The sequence below is a fragment of the Podarcis liolepis genome (assembly GCF_965112155.1).
Source record: "Podarcis liolepis genome assembly, chromosome: 3".
In the NCBI taxonomy this organism is placed as follows: Eukaryota; Metazoa; Chordata; class Lepidosauria; order Squamata; family Lacertidae; genus Podarcis; species Podarcis liolepis.
In genome coordinates this window covers 105518660-105531694 of record NC_139557.1, presented here as the reverse complement: position 1 = coordinate 105531694, position 13035 = coordinate 105518660, and the positions used below count along the sequence as shown (strand labels likewise).

Sequence of the window (13035 nt, the reverse complement as noted above, 5' to 3'; positions counted from 1 at the left end):
AGCAGCCACCAAATCTCTTGCTGCCGCATAACTCTAGGTAGGGAATGGGGAACTTCCATTTCTACCAGGGTCATTGACTCACGGAAGACAACCACAACAACGTCCTGCCTTAGTACCCCTGGGCTTCCATCCCTTGGTTGCTGGCTTCTGTGGTCACCAGTCAGCTGATCTCTGCCTCTCCTATCAGTGGATTTGTTTGAAACACCTCCCAGCCACGGTGCCCAGCCAATCAGGAGAGACCAGTGGGGGGAGCATGCGCTATTGGGCTCCACTGTCTAAGAACCCCCGCCCTCCCCAACCTAGACCTAGACCTAGGCCCTTTAGGGTTGCCATATGTCCTCTTTTTCCAGGACATGTCCTCTTTTTCATGGGTATGTAAAATGAGAGTCGTCTTTGTGATCTATAGTTAGAAGCAGAAGTCGGCAAATGTGTCCCCCTTTTTGCTCTTCAAAATATGGCAACCCTACCTTTTTTTAAAGGGGACGCGGGTGGCGCTGTGGGTTAAACCACAGAGCCTAGGACTTGCTGATCAGAAGGTTGGCGGTTCGAATCCCTGCGACAGGGTGAGCTCCTGTTGCTTGGTCCCAGCTCCTGCCAACCTAGCAGTTTGAAAGCACGTCAAAGTGCAAGTAGATAAATAGGTACCGCTCCAGTGGGAAGGTAAACGGCGTTTCCGTGCGCTGCTCTGGTTCACCAGAAGCGGCTTTGTCATGCTGGCCACATGACCCGGAAGCTGTCTGCGGACAAACACCGGCTCCCTCGGCCCACAGAGTGAGATGAGCACCGCAACCCCAGAGTCGGTTACGACTGGACCTAATGGTCAGGGGTACCTTTACCTTTACCTTTTTATCCAGGGCAGAGGCTGAGCAGGGAAGCGGTTGATGCCCAAAGCGGCTTTCCTCAGCCTTGCTTCCCTGAATGTCATTGGACTACAACTCCCATCATCCATGACCGGCAGCTGAGCTGGCAGGGGATGCTGGGGGTTGTAGTCAAACAATGCGCAAGGAGGACCCAAGCTTGAAGAACTGTGACCCTAATGGTTTTCTCTCTCTCCCCACACCTAGCAAAGTCTGTTACCCAAACATGGAGTCTTCCAGCTACCCATGTGGCCTGGATGAAATGAGGTGTCAGGATAAATCTGCCCCATGCTTGTTCTAGGCCTTGCAAGGCTTTCCTTTCACCCACAACTACATCCTTTCAATTGAATCTGCTGGTTCTGACTTGCGGTTGTGTGGATTTGCAGTCTGTGTGCCCTGCCTGGGCTTATTGAGCGCTGTTACAGAGGCACCTGAGCTCCCCTCCCCCCTTTGCTTGCGCAGCTCCCTGCAATCGGAGCTTCTTTTAAAGATCATTCTTGTCCCAAGCACTGCTCTGCGCAAAAGTATATCATTGCTTACAAGGTCACTGTCTCCTTCGAGTTCAGCAGACCCTTGTCTAGTCAGTGCTGATAGGCTGGGTAGGAGAATGCCTGAGAAACTTAGAGGAAAGTATTTGTTCTAATATAGTGTTACTTTAGTGCCATCTAGTGGGTGTTTGCTTGCATATATGCATACACACACACACACACACACACACACACACACACACACACACACCGGTCTCTGTGTGTGTGTGTGTGTGTGTGTGTGTGTGTGTACATACACACACACACAGAGTGTCATACCTCTTGTTATATCATGAGCAGAAGCATGACGCTCAGACGCGGGTTGTGTTCTGCTCATGATGTGAATGGGGCTCCGGAACATATCCCATTCGCAACCAGAGGTACCACTGTATACACACACACACACACAGTGGTGCCTCATTTTGAGTCTGGCTCGTCGAGCGTCCATTTTGTCAAACGTCATGGAATGGGTTACTTCCGGGTTTGCCGTATGCGCAGAAGCTCTAAATCGCGCTTCGCGCATGCGCAGCATCACCTGCACTTTGTCCTGGGTCCTTTTCATCTAGCGTCCAGGGCTCCGGAACGGATCCCGGTTGCAAAACAAGGTACGACTGTACACACACACACCAACTTTCTATTCAAAGGAGTTCTATCGCGGCTGTTTCCAAACCAGCCCAATTCCTTTTTCAGGGCTATTTTGTACATTGCCTGGTAGCAAAGTGGAGTTTGCCACTGACAGTACTCTCAGCAGAGAGTTGCAAGCAGTCTCAATTTCCTGATGAGGACCCCTGCATGTCACATGAAGATATGAAAACAAACCAGAAAAATTGGAGCCCTCCCGAAAAAGGAGATGAAAACCCTGGGGTTTTCCATTAAAAAAAAGGTGGGGTGGGGGACAGCTCCCTCCAATCTTTCCACGTGTTTTCAAGGCCATCACATCTCTATGTGTGTCTCACACATTCCTTGTTTGTCTTTAGGTGTAAACTTCAACATACCCCTAACAAAGCATAATAAATAGGGATGCGGGTGGCGCTGTGGGTTAAACCACAGAGCCTAGGACTTGCCGATCAGAAGGTTGGCGGTTCGGATCCCCACGACAGGGTGAGCTCCCGTTGCTTGGTCCCTGCTCCTGCCAACCTAGCATTTCAAAAGCACATCAAAGTGCAAGTAGATAAATAGGTACCGCTCCGGCGGGAAGGTAAACGGCGTTTCTGTGTGCTGCTCTGGTTCGCCAGAAGCGGCTTAGTCATGCTGGCCACATGACCTGGAAGCTGTACGCCGGCTCCTTTGGCCAATAAAGCGAGATGAGCTCCGCAACCCCAGAGTCGGTCACGACTGGACCTAATGGTCAGGGGTCCCTTTACCTTTACCTTTAACAAAGCATAATGTATAGGAGTGTGGTTATTATTGTTTTTGCAAAATTTGAGAGCTGGCTGGATTTTCCAGCAGCCAGCTCGAAGAGGAGACTTGCATGTGCAGAGGAGTTCATTGTATTCTCACCAGTGTATTCCGGTTGTCTTGGCGCTGACATGTACTCATGTGCATAACTCCTGTCCCCCCACATGCCAGCCATGACATCTGTTTTCTGGCAGATGTTGGGAAGTCCTGAAAGAATTGCGCTTCCTATGTCAGCATAATCCTGTGTAAAGCAAATGTATGCAATGAGCTGGTGATGGACCCAGGAATACCACTGTGAGGTTTTCAAGCAATTGCTTGATGGCTACATGCAAAAATCCTCACTGGTTCTGCATCTTAAAAACAAGCAAGATAACGGACTGAATCTGATGCAGCACGGGGGACTGAGGCATTGTGGGTGTGGTGCCATCTGTTTTTTATTTTTTAAAAATATATATTTATTAATTTAAAATAAATACATTTATGAGAAAACAGACATACATACAAGTAAACAAACATACAATCAAAGAAACAAATAACAGAAAAATCAAACAAACCACCACACTATAAGATACAAGAAGATTGATATAATTGTCATATATACTCCTGATACTGAACACAATTATAAAACTTATAGAGAAGAAATTTATAACTGACTCACTGTACTTTATCCATTACTTTATACCACACATTTACATATTTCTTAGATTATTTCTTTTTACCTCCCTACGAACTTATATTTATACAATTCAGGGATCAGTCTAATTCTGCCAAGATGTTTCCTTTTATTCCATAGTTTTCTAAATATTTGATTCCCCAATCCTTATAGACTTTTTGTTTTGATTGGCCTCTTACTCTTCCTGTCGCTTTCGCTAGCTGCAGGTATTCTACCATTAGGATTTGCCAATCTTCCGTCTTGGGTATTGTTGTGTTATTCCAATTTCTTGTTACTAAGATTCTGGCCGCCGTTATTCCGTACATGAACAATTGTGCCTTGCCCCTCCTTTCTTTTGCCAGTGACCCTGCCAGCTACGATCATGACTTCGTCCGTGCCAACCACTGTAGGCGGCCATATGATGTACCCCAGTCCTCACGCAGTGATGTACGCGCCTACGTCAGGCCTGACAGATGGTGGCCTTGCAGTTCTCAATGCCTTCTCCCAGGCACCATCTGCAATGCAGGTTTCACACGGCCAGGTCCAGGATCAGGGTAAGAATGGAGGCGAGCTTTTCCTTTACGTAGAATGCTCATATCGCACTTCTGTAGCTTCAAAGGGCTCTCAAAGCAGCTTGCGGAATATTCTCGAAATAAAATGCGTCAATCTAGTACAGGAGCAGGTGTTGCTTGGTGTACGCGATTAGGTTAGAACGACAGCTCTCCCCAAAATCGTCTGAAGGGTGTGAGGCTGAGTTGTGGGTCTTGCTCAGCTCATGATGAAATCCGTCTTCCCTGATGCACAATGGTGTTTCTGAAAGAGTGAACGATCTTCATTCTGCCATGTGTTGGGTTCCTCAGAACATAGATTATCTATCTATGTTCTGAGGAACCTAACACATGGCAGAATAGGTAGATAGATAGATAGCACCAGTGACGTGCATGGTGTTTTACCGAGTAGAAGAGCACAGCACTCTGCCCTGAGGAGCTTACAATCTAAAATTTGAACCAGAGGAAGGGGAAGAAAGTGGAGTCAAGGGAATATGCAGGAAAGAATGTGTGATTATTTAAGTTACACCTGCTCAGGGTAAGTTACACTTGGGTTTGGAAAGAGATATGAGGATAATTCCAGAGAGGAAGATTTGAGAAGGGTGAAAAGGAGCAGCTGCATGTCTTTGATGCATAGCTCAGTGGCAGTTTGCTGAAGGTCCCGGATTTGTAGTTATCTGTAGGGAACTCAGGTACCAGTTTGTAAGAAAGACCTCTGCTGGAGACTTGTCAGAGCTGCTTCCTAGTAAGTAGGGTTGCCATATTTGAAACAGTGAAAATCGGGAGAGAAAAGTTGTTGAGTTTTTTTAAACAACAACAACAGACCAGTGGAGCTGCTTTATATATTTTAATACTTAAGCTTTATCGAAATATAAACACATTTCTATTTCGGTGAGCCTCCATCCTGCATTTCAGCAGGAGATTTGGTGATCACTGCTTTTATATAGCATGTTTAGGACAGCTTTTGTTCAACAGAACATTGCTTGCGCTCTTTGAAATGGCTCGTTTTGTTTCTAGCTTTTATGATATTGGTTCTGGGTTTATTATCGTTTACGCCACTATGATTACACCTGAATTGTTCTGGATCATTTGAAGGTGGTGCTGCTGGCGCTGTTAGTTTTGGATAGCGGCTAATGGCACACTTGTGATTTTTTTCTTTGGCAGGTGGAGTCCCTCAGGTGTTCCTGACAGCACCATCAGGAACAGTTCAAATCCCAGTCTCAGCTGTCCAGCTTCACCAGGTTGGTTCGCCATTTAAGTAGACTTAAACTTCCCCCAGACTGGGACAGCAGTCCTACTGAACCTTAAGGGATTGTGCTGTAAGGCTGGCTGTAATTTTCTTTGCACCCTGTTGAACATATAGCAAGATACACAGCTCCCCAGGTCTGTTTCCCAAGTTGCCTTGTGTACTGAATTGCAGCGGTCCCATTTTGTTGCATTTCCCTATTGCTTCATTCAAGCTTCAAGACTCCTAGGGATGGAAGCAGACAATGGCCTGGTTCGCACATAACACTAAGCCAAACTATGGCTTAGTGTGAAAAGGCAAGTGTGCTAACACAACAATTAGACAATCACAGCTGCTTCACTCCCCACTCCTGCTGCTACACTGCCAGGAGCTAAGTGTTACAGTCAGGCCTGGGTTTGTGATTTATCTCACTCCAAATAAAGAAAGAGAAAACCAAGGTTTGTTCTAGGCTTACTGCTCTTGGAGTGTCTGGCAGCTACAAACCACAGTTAAACTATGTGCTGTGTAAGTTCTTTCTTTTCTCTGTCCTCAATCTTCCAACATTAAGCTTCATTGCATGGCCCTGAGTTATAATATTCTGGGAGTGGGATATAAGCTTATCTTCCTACATTTTTCTCAGCATACATCATCTGTCATATCCCTCATTACTTGCCTTTTTTCCTAAAAGTAAAAAGCCCCAAATTATGTAACTTTTCCCCATAGGGTAGTTGTTTCACCCCCTTGATCATACTGATTGTTTTTTCTTCATGTTTTGATGAGTGCATCATATTTGCGTGATCGTATCTTGACTTACTATTATCCTGAGACACACACAAGCTTTGTAGTCCTTTCACTTATCCTTTGTCATCAAGCTATGATTAAATTAGGAAATCCCTAATTAAACTATGGTTACTAGCATTGGAAGAAATCAGGATCTTAAACCAATTTCAAAATGGTCTAATATCCTGACTTGTTCTGCAGCTGGTTACCATTGTTTCCTGGTTTGGACAGAACAGGAAACTATGGTTAGTTAGACGCTTTCTGGTGTAATTTCAGCCCACGCTAAAGAGAAGGGGCTTTGAGATTTGATAGTCTGAACCAGCTCTGAATCCTGTTCATACAAGAAAACACCACCTTTAAGTAAAACAAATCCAAGTATATTCCTCTCTGACCACTTTAATATGTGTACCTCCATATGGTGAAATATTGAGAGAACCATGTGAAATTAGAAGCAAATGGTGTGTTTCATGTGATTGCATCAGACAACCAGTCTGTCCTCGCAAATGCATTTCCTAAGCCAGTGTTTCCCGATCTTCTGAAACCTGCGTTCCAAATCTTCTTTTCTAGATGAAGGCACACCTCATTCTTACACTCTTAAGACAAATTCACCATCACAGCCTGCAACCAACTTTGTATTTTATATGACTTAATCGTTTTTAGTATTAATATTTTTTTTTAACTGCCTTGGGGAGAGGGAGGGGTGGTATATAAATGTAGGATCGAGATAAATAAAATAAGCATGTGCTGTTTGAAGGCAAGCGCTCCTTTGCTTAACAGTTCTCCTTCGTTCTTTTGTCTCCGCAGATGGCCGTAATCGGGCAGCAGTCCAGCAGCAGCACCAACTTGACAGAGCTACAAGTGGTCAACTTGGACACGTCGCATAGCTCCAAGAGTGACTGAGCAACTCTGGAGGGCGGGGGGCGGGAGGGGGAACCTGGGGGGCGGAAGGAAGGAGAGAGACAGAGGAGAAGGTGTGTCTCTGGCACCCAAAGCTGCAGGGGCTGCCTCCAGTTTTTGAGGCCTGTGCGTGGCTCGAGGACCTGCGGCGCTCCCCAAAACTGCACCAGGATCTCTGCGGTCCCTATTTTTCTATGGACTCTGTCACTTATTTATTGTTGCCTTTTTCACGTTTTCTTTCCTTTTCTCTCAACACTTCACACCGACACACACACGCACAAATACACACACACACACACACTCAAAACACATATTAAAGTGGCTGTTGAGGCCAGCGGCAGGGAGCTGAGCCTGGGCTGTAAGGGGAGGGCGGGGGAGGGCAGTTTGCTTTGTTATCTTTGGACGCTGCATATACAGTGCTTTTATTTGTGTGTGTGTGTGTGTGTTTGTTTGGTTTTGTTTTTCCCCTCCTCACTCCAGCCAAAGAAACGTGTCTCTCGTGGGTAGGGGAACTTTACTCTGCCATGTGTATATAATATATAGGAAAAAAATAACCCTTCTTCTGTCATCATCGCCAGAGCGGGAGTTCCTTCTCCCCCTCTCCGCAGCGTGTCCACGAACTTCCTCAGCTCACAGTCTCCAGCCTGAGCAGCCAAGACTGTGGCAGGGAGATAAGCTGGGACGCAGAAGGGCCTGAAGCCATCGCCATCCAAAAGGGAGTCTCTTGTTTCTGCTGTCATTTTATTTTCACTTTTAACCTATGCTGGAGCAAAGGGTCATCTCTCTCTCTCTCCCCCTCACCCCCCCACCCCCATCACCCCAGGTTCAGGTTGTCCAGCTGGCTTGCAGCAATGTGCCTTCAAGCAAATCAGTGATGCGTTGTGGCCTGGCCTCTGCACAGCGACCCTTGCCTCTTACGCTTGGCTTGCAAAGAGGGGTCGCTCCCGCCGGTGCCCTCCTCCTCCTTAGGCTCTGTTGTGGGTGGGTGAGGAGAGGGAAGAGCACATTGGCGGCAACCCTGGAACCGTTCCTTCCCTCGAAGCTTGTGTTTGGTTGGTGAGAACCCACCGGCTTTAGGAGTACGTGCCCCGGGGGTGTGTGAGTGGGCAGCGGACACATTTCACTGCCAGACAGGGCACTTTTAAACACCGCTCTGCCCACTTCCTTGGGTCCTACCCAGCAACCCTTAAGCCCCATCGTTGCGACGGATGCATCCTCTCGGGCGAGCTTTGTTTGTTTTTGCAGAGGCTGCTCCTCTTGAGAAGGTCGATGAGATGAGCCGCCGTCCTTTTTCTAAGTAATCGGGGAGAAGGGTGTCAAGGAACAGTGTCGGAAGCAGAGGGAAAGCTATATTTTTGTAAGTTTGAACTCCACAGGCCTTCCCAAGACTGTTGTGCCCACAATTTGAGACCTCTCACCCCAACCCTGCCCAGGTAGCCCCGAAAACAAGATGATTCGTCCCCTTGAAAGCGCTTCTGCATCTGCTGCTTCCGAGTCTGCCGTCCTCAGTTGGGACTGGGTAGGACTCAAGAGTGGTGGGAACGCACCTCCCCTGCAGGAGAAAGGCAGCGCCGGATGAGTAAGGTGACAGCCGCCACCAGGTCTTTGTGCTTTAGAAAATTCCTTATCGTGTAGATCCGTGGTTCGGGGTCAGCAAATGCAAAAAACAAAAAGGGAATAGCTGCAAGGGAGACCAGGAAGGGCGTTGTGCTACCAATGGGAGGGGTGTGCATGTGATGAAGCTATCCCATTGGGGAAAGCACTCTGCCATTGGATAGTTTTCTTGCCACACAATCATGCACTTCCTTTTAACCAATCCGAAAGTGGCGCAGGAAAGGAATTCTTCATCCCCCTTCCACACACACACACACACACACACACAGACACAGGCCTACTTTGGAGCAAGGAGGCTGCAGACTTTTAGAGAAAGGAAGCAGCTGCTGTAACCTTTTTTTTAAACTAAAAAAGACAAAAGAAGCCTTCGGGGGGGCGGGAAAGGACTTTATTTTTCTAAATGTTAAACTCAGTATTTATGTAATTCTCAAAGGAATTAAAGTCTGGCTCCTGTACAGTTTTCATGGGGTTTGTACTTGGGGAGCGGGTGGGTGGGGAAGAAAGGGCCATGGGGTGGGGAGGAGGAAAGGGGCCTTTTAAATTTGTATTGTCACCTTTATGAAATTTCTTCCATGAACATTAGCGTTTAAGCTGGTCTCCTGCCTCAAGCACTTGGGTCAAGCTTGATGGGAAGGTCCTGACAGTGGAGGAAGGGAGACTTTCTTTTTAAGGTTTATTTTCCCCTTTCCCAACTTTGCTTCCTTTGAAATCTACGGATGAAGGGTGGTATACAAATTTTAATAATAATAATAATAATAATAATAATAATAACAACAACAACAACAACAACAACAATAAAGTTGACCATACTGTGGAAATTAAGCCCAGCTCACTCACACCCGCTTATGTCTTTTGGTAAAATGGACTGTGTAACATCTGGCTGCAAGGGGTGCCTCACATTTCTCAATACTCCCTTAAGAAACAAAGTCTCCACTCAAAACACAGAATTAGCACAATTTCTTCCCTGGTGTGCTAGGATTGTAAATGTCAGAAAGCATTCAAAAATTGTATCCCCCCTACTGCAGCGTAAGGAATAGAGTTTGTTCCACCACCTCTCTTCAAGTCAGTCTTTGAGGGTGCCACAAGACTCTTGGTTGTTTTTGCTGTAAGAGACCAACAGATTTACTACAGCACAAGGTTTCTTGGACTCAGGCCCATTTTGTCAGGTGTGCGAAACCAAAATTTAGTTGGCTTTATAAAAGTGAAAATTGTAAGTGACGGCTAGATATTAATTACTATGTTAAACAAGCACGTCTTTAACCTTTTATAGTACCAGACTGTTGGTCAATGGTGAGATGACTGCATTATTGCCCCGGTTAAAAAGGTTAAAGATGTGCCTATCTAGCACATCTAGTTAACATCTTAAGTATCACTGAGTTTAATTTTTGCATCTTCCTGCCATTCAACTAGCACCTTGATTTTTCTCTTCTATGTACCTGCCAACTTGAGTGGGCTTGAGTCCAGTCTTTTAAGATACAATACTTGTTTGCTTTTGGTGCATGTGTTGATTAGCCTTCAGCCAATGTGCATTTAATGGACTCTAGCAACTGGAGGGGAAACCATGTTTCTGTACTGGAAGATGAGGTCCTAACGAGGATCCAAGGTAACCTTATTCTTTTAAGTCTCCCATTTTCCACCTTGGGATGTCGTGAGTCCAGGAAACCATCCTTTGGTCCTCTTGGCCTGAGCAAGACTGACCCTTGAATTCCAATGTCCTGGTGTGCTTCCAACTTCCAGCCTCGCCCTAGAGACGTGCACTACATTCTTCTATTAAGCTCTGAGCCAAACACTCCTTCCATGGTTAAAATATTTTATCCTTAAAAGACATGGATGCCACAAATGCATTCAGAAAAAAAAACTAACCTACTTCCAGTAATTAAGAGATCCTTATGAGAATTTGGTCCAGCCCATTCTGGGAGGGACCAGGGAGTTCAAGGGAATCTGATGTAATGGGTAAAAATAGCTCATTTTTTATCTGCATGCAACTCCTTGGCAAGCTGGTGGACTGTGTAGACCTGCCAAGTGATGAGAATTTTACTAGCCTTTTGTATTTGGTCAGGAGTTGAGAGTAGAGGGGGAGTGGTAAAGGGTGCTTAACGTGGCCAATAATAACAAATTACCGGCCTACAGGCAGTTGCACATGGTGGCATGTTGGTAAACGGTCATTTGTACTCTCCCACTAATGGGGGGTGGGAAATCTCTGGTCCTGTAGTAGTTGCTAGACTACAACTCCCATCATGCTTGACAATTGGCCATGCTGGCTGACTGGTGATGAGAATTGGAGTCCAGCATTTGGAGTGCCACAGGTGACTCATCCCCCTCCCCCCCAAAAAACCACTCTTGGGACTTGGTAAGGGTAAAGGGGGAATGTATGAAGAATATATTTGTATCAAGAGGGAGTTTGTGGTGAATGATTATGGATATGTTTGGGTAGAGGAACATCGGCAAAGCCGTTTTTCTCTAATGTTGCTGACTCAAAAGATGCCTGCTAAATAGGATGAGAAACCAAACTGATTGGATGTAGGTTCCCACCCCCTCAAAAAAAATTCTTCCAGAAACCCCCACCCCACCCCTGCCCGATTTCAAGTGCTGAGGATCTTGTTCCATTTAATCTGTAGTCCGTCTCCCCCCCCCCCAATTTTAGGAAGTTTTGTTGGCTACGAAAAGCACCTGCAGTTTAAACGCTAATGTTGCATGTAATTTAAAGTGTTGACTTGTAAGAACACTTATCAGGGATGAAATGGCATTTATTGTGTGGTGACCTTTCTAGTTCACACTTTACAGATTGTTTTGGGGTTTTGTGTGTGTGTGCGTATGCGTGTGTGTGTGTGAGTGGCTGTGCGTGTGGGGTTAATTTCCAGGGTTGTGTTTCTGGAAGGATGTGACTGTAATCGCAGTACTATGTACAGAGCTTTCTTTTGTATTAAAAAAAAAATACTCTTTCAATAAATGTATCATTTTGTGCACAGACTTTGTGTCCTCAGTGTTGCCTCAGGGATTCAGAAACGGGAAACAAAATGGGGGATGCTCACAAAGTTCTGGGATATTCACAAGCCAAAAATGAAGAGAGCCCCCAACATCACCAGCAACACTCCTAGCCCTTTCTGCATTGGACAGAGATCGTATGCATCTTGGAACTGGTGGAGATATATATGAAGGGGTCTTGTCCGTCATAATTTATTGCAGGGTGAAGTGGGGAGAGGGAATTTGATTCTCTGAAGAAGAGCCAAACTGCATGTTATCACTAGCAAATTCAGGTCCCCAAAATTGTGTGTCTTTTTGTGATGCAAACAGGGAGGTGGGAGTGTTTGTCAGATACCGTATTTTTCGCTCTATAAGACGCACCAGACCACAAGATGCACCTAGTTTTTGGAGGAGGGAAACAAGAAAAAAAATATTCTGAATCTCAGAAGCCAAAACACCAAGAGGGATCACTGCGCAGTGAAAGCAGCAATCCCTCTTGCTGTTCTGGCTTCTGGGATAGCTGCGCAGCCTGCATTCGCTCCATAAGACGCACACACATTCCCCCTTACTTTTTAGGAGGGAAAAAGTGAGTCTTATAGAGCAAAAAATACGGTAATTTGCCAAGAGTGGCTGGGGTACAAATAATAAAATAATAAAATAATTATAATTGGGTGGAGGGGTGGTGTTTAGCCCTTCTCAGCATTTTCCCCCCATGGGCTCTCCTCATCCCTAATGAACTGAAATTTGCTCTTGCTCTTGGATTCTAGGGCCTGCCCTTTTTCATTTCTTAAAAAAAATGTATGAGCTACTTGCACAGTAAAATAAATAAATTTTGAAGTGGTGTACTTGAGAGTCCCATGGACCACAAGAAGATCAAACCTATCCATTCTTAAGGAAATCAGCCCTGAGTGCTCACTGGAAGGACAGATCCTGAAGCTGAGGCTCCAATACCACTGTACAGTACTTATATATTCAAAAAGTTGCTTGTAGTCATAGAGGAAGGATACTCTGTAAAAGCTTAGAATAAAGACGCTAATAATTAGCACAGGTGGCAAATACACAATCCTTCATGTCATTTGAAATCACAACAAAATTAAATGAAGAACCGAGTTTGCGCTTTAGCCTTGTTCTGGCCAAGTTGGTCTATACAATCTAATGAAAGCACTTAAAGCTGAGCAAATAAAGCTCGCATGAATCTGATAGTGACTGCTGTTCTAATCAATATAGAGCTAATACCAGTTGCTAGGAGGCACAGGTAGGCAGAGTGCTGCTGTGCTCATGTTCAGTTTGCAGGCTTCCCACAGGCATCGGGGTCAGCCACTGTGAGAGCAAGATGCTGAAACTACAGTCGTACCTCGGGTTACATATGTTTCAGGTTACATACGGTTCATGTTACAGACTCCGCTAACCCAGAAATAGTACCTCGGGTTATGAACTTTGCTTCAGGATGAGAACAGAAATCGTGCCCTGGCGGCACGGCGGCAACAGGAGGCCCCACTAGCTAAAGTGGTGCTTCAGGTTAAGAACAGTTTCAGGTTAAGAACGGATCTATGGAACGGATTAAATACTGAAC

The 13035-nt window shown here is 45.6% G+C and overlaps 1 protein-coding gene and 1 long non-coding RNA gene across 3 annotated transcripts in view; one reads left to right on the top strand and one right to left on the bottom strand.

Moving 5' to 3' along the window:
- The window catches only part of SRF (serum response factor), a 75320-nt gene extending 63854 nt beyond the window's left edge, over positions 1 to 11466 (top strand). For both annotated transcript variants that reach the window (XM_083494459.1, XM_083494460.1), the window contains 3 exons: positions 3797 to 3988; positions 5147 to 5223; positions 6792 to 11466. In XM_083494459.1, coding sequence (XP_083350585.1) covers positions 3797 to 3988; positions 5147 to 5223; positions 6792 to 6887 — 365 coding nt within the window. In that variant the 3' untranslated portion in view covers positions 6888 to 11466. The remainder of the gene's footprint in view (positions 1 to 3796; positions 3989 to 5146; positions 5224 to 6791) is intronic.
- LOC310703018 overlaps positions 1 to 13035 on the bottom strand; it is a 429179-nt gene that overhangs the window by 219444 nt on the left and 196700 nt on the right. The window lies entirely within an intron of this gene.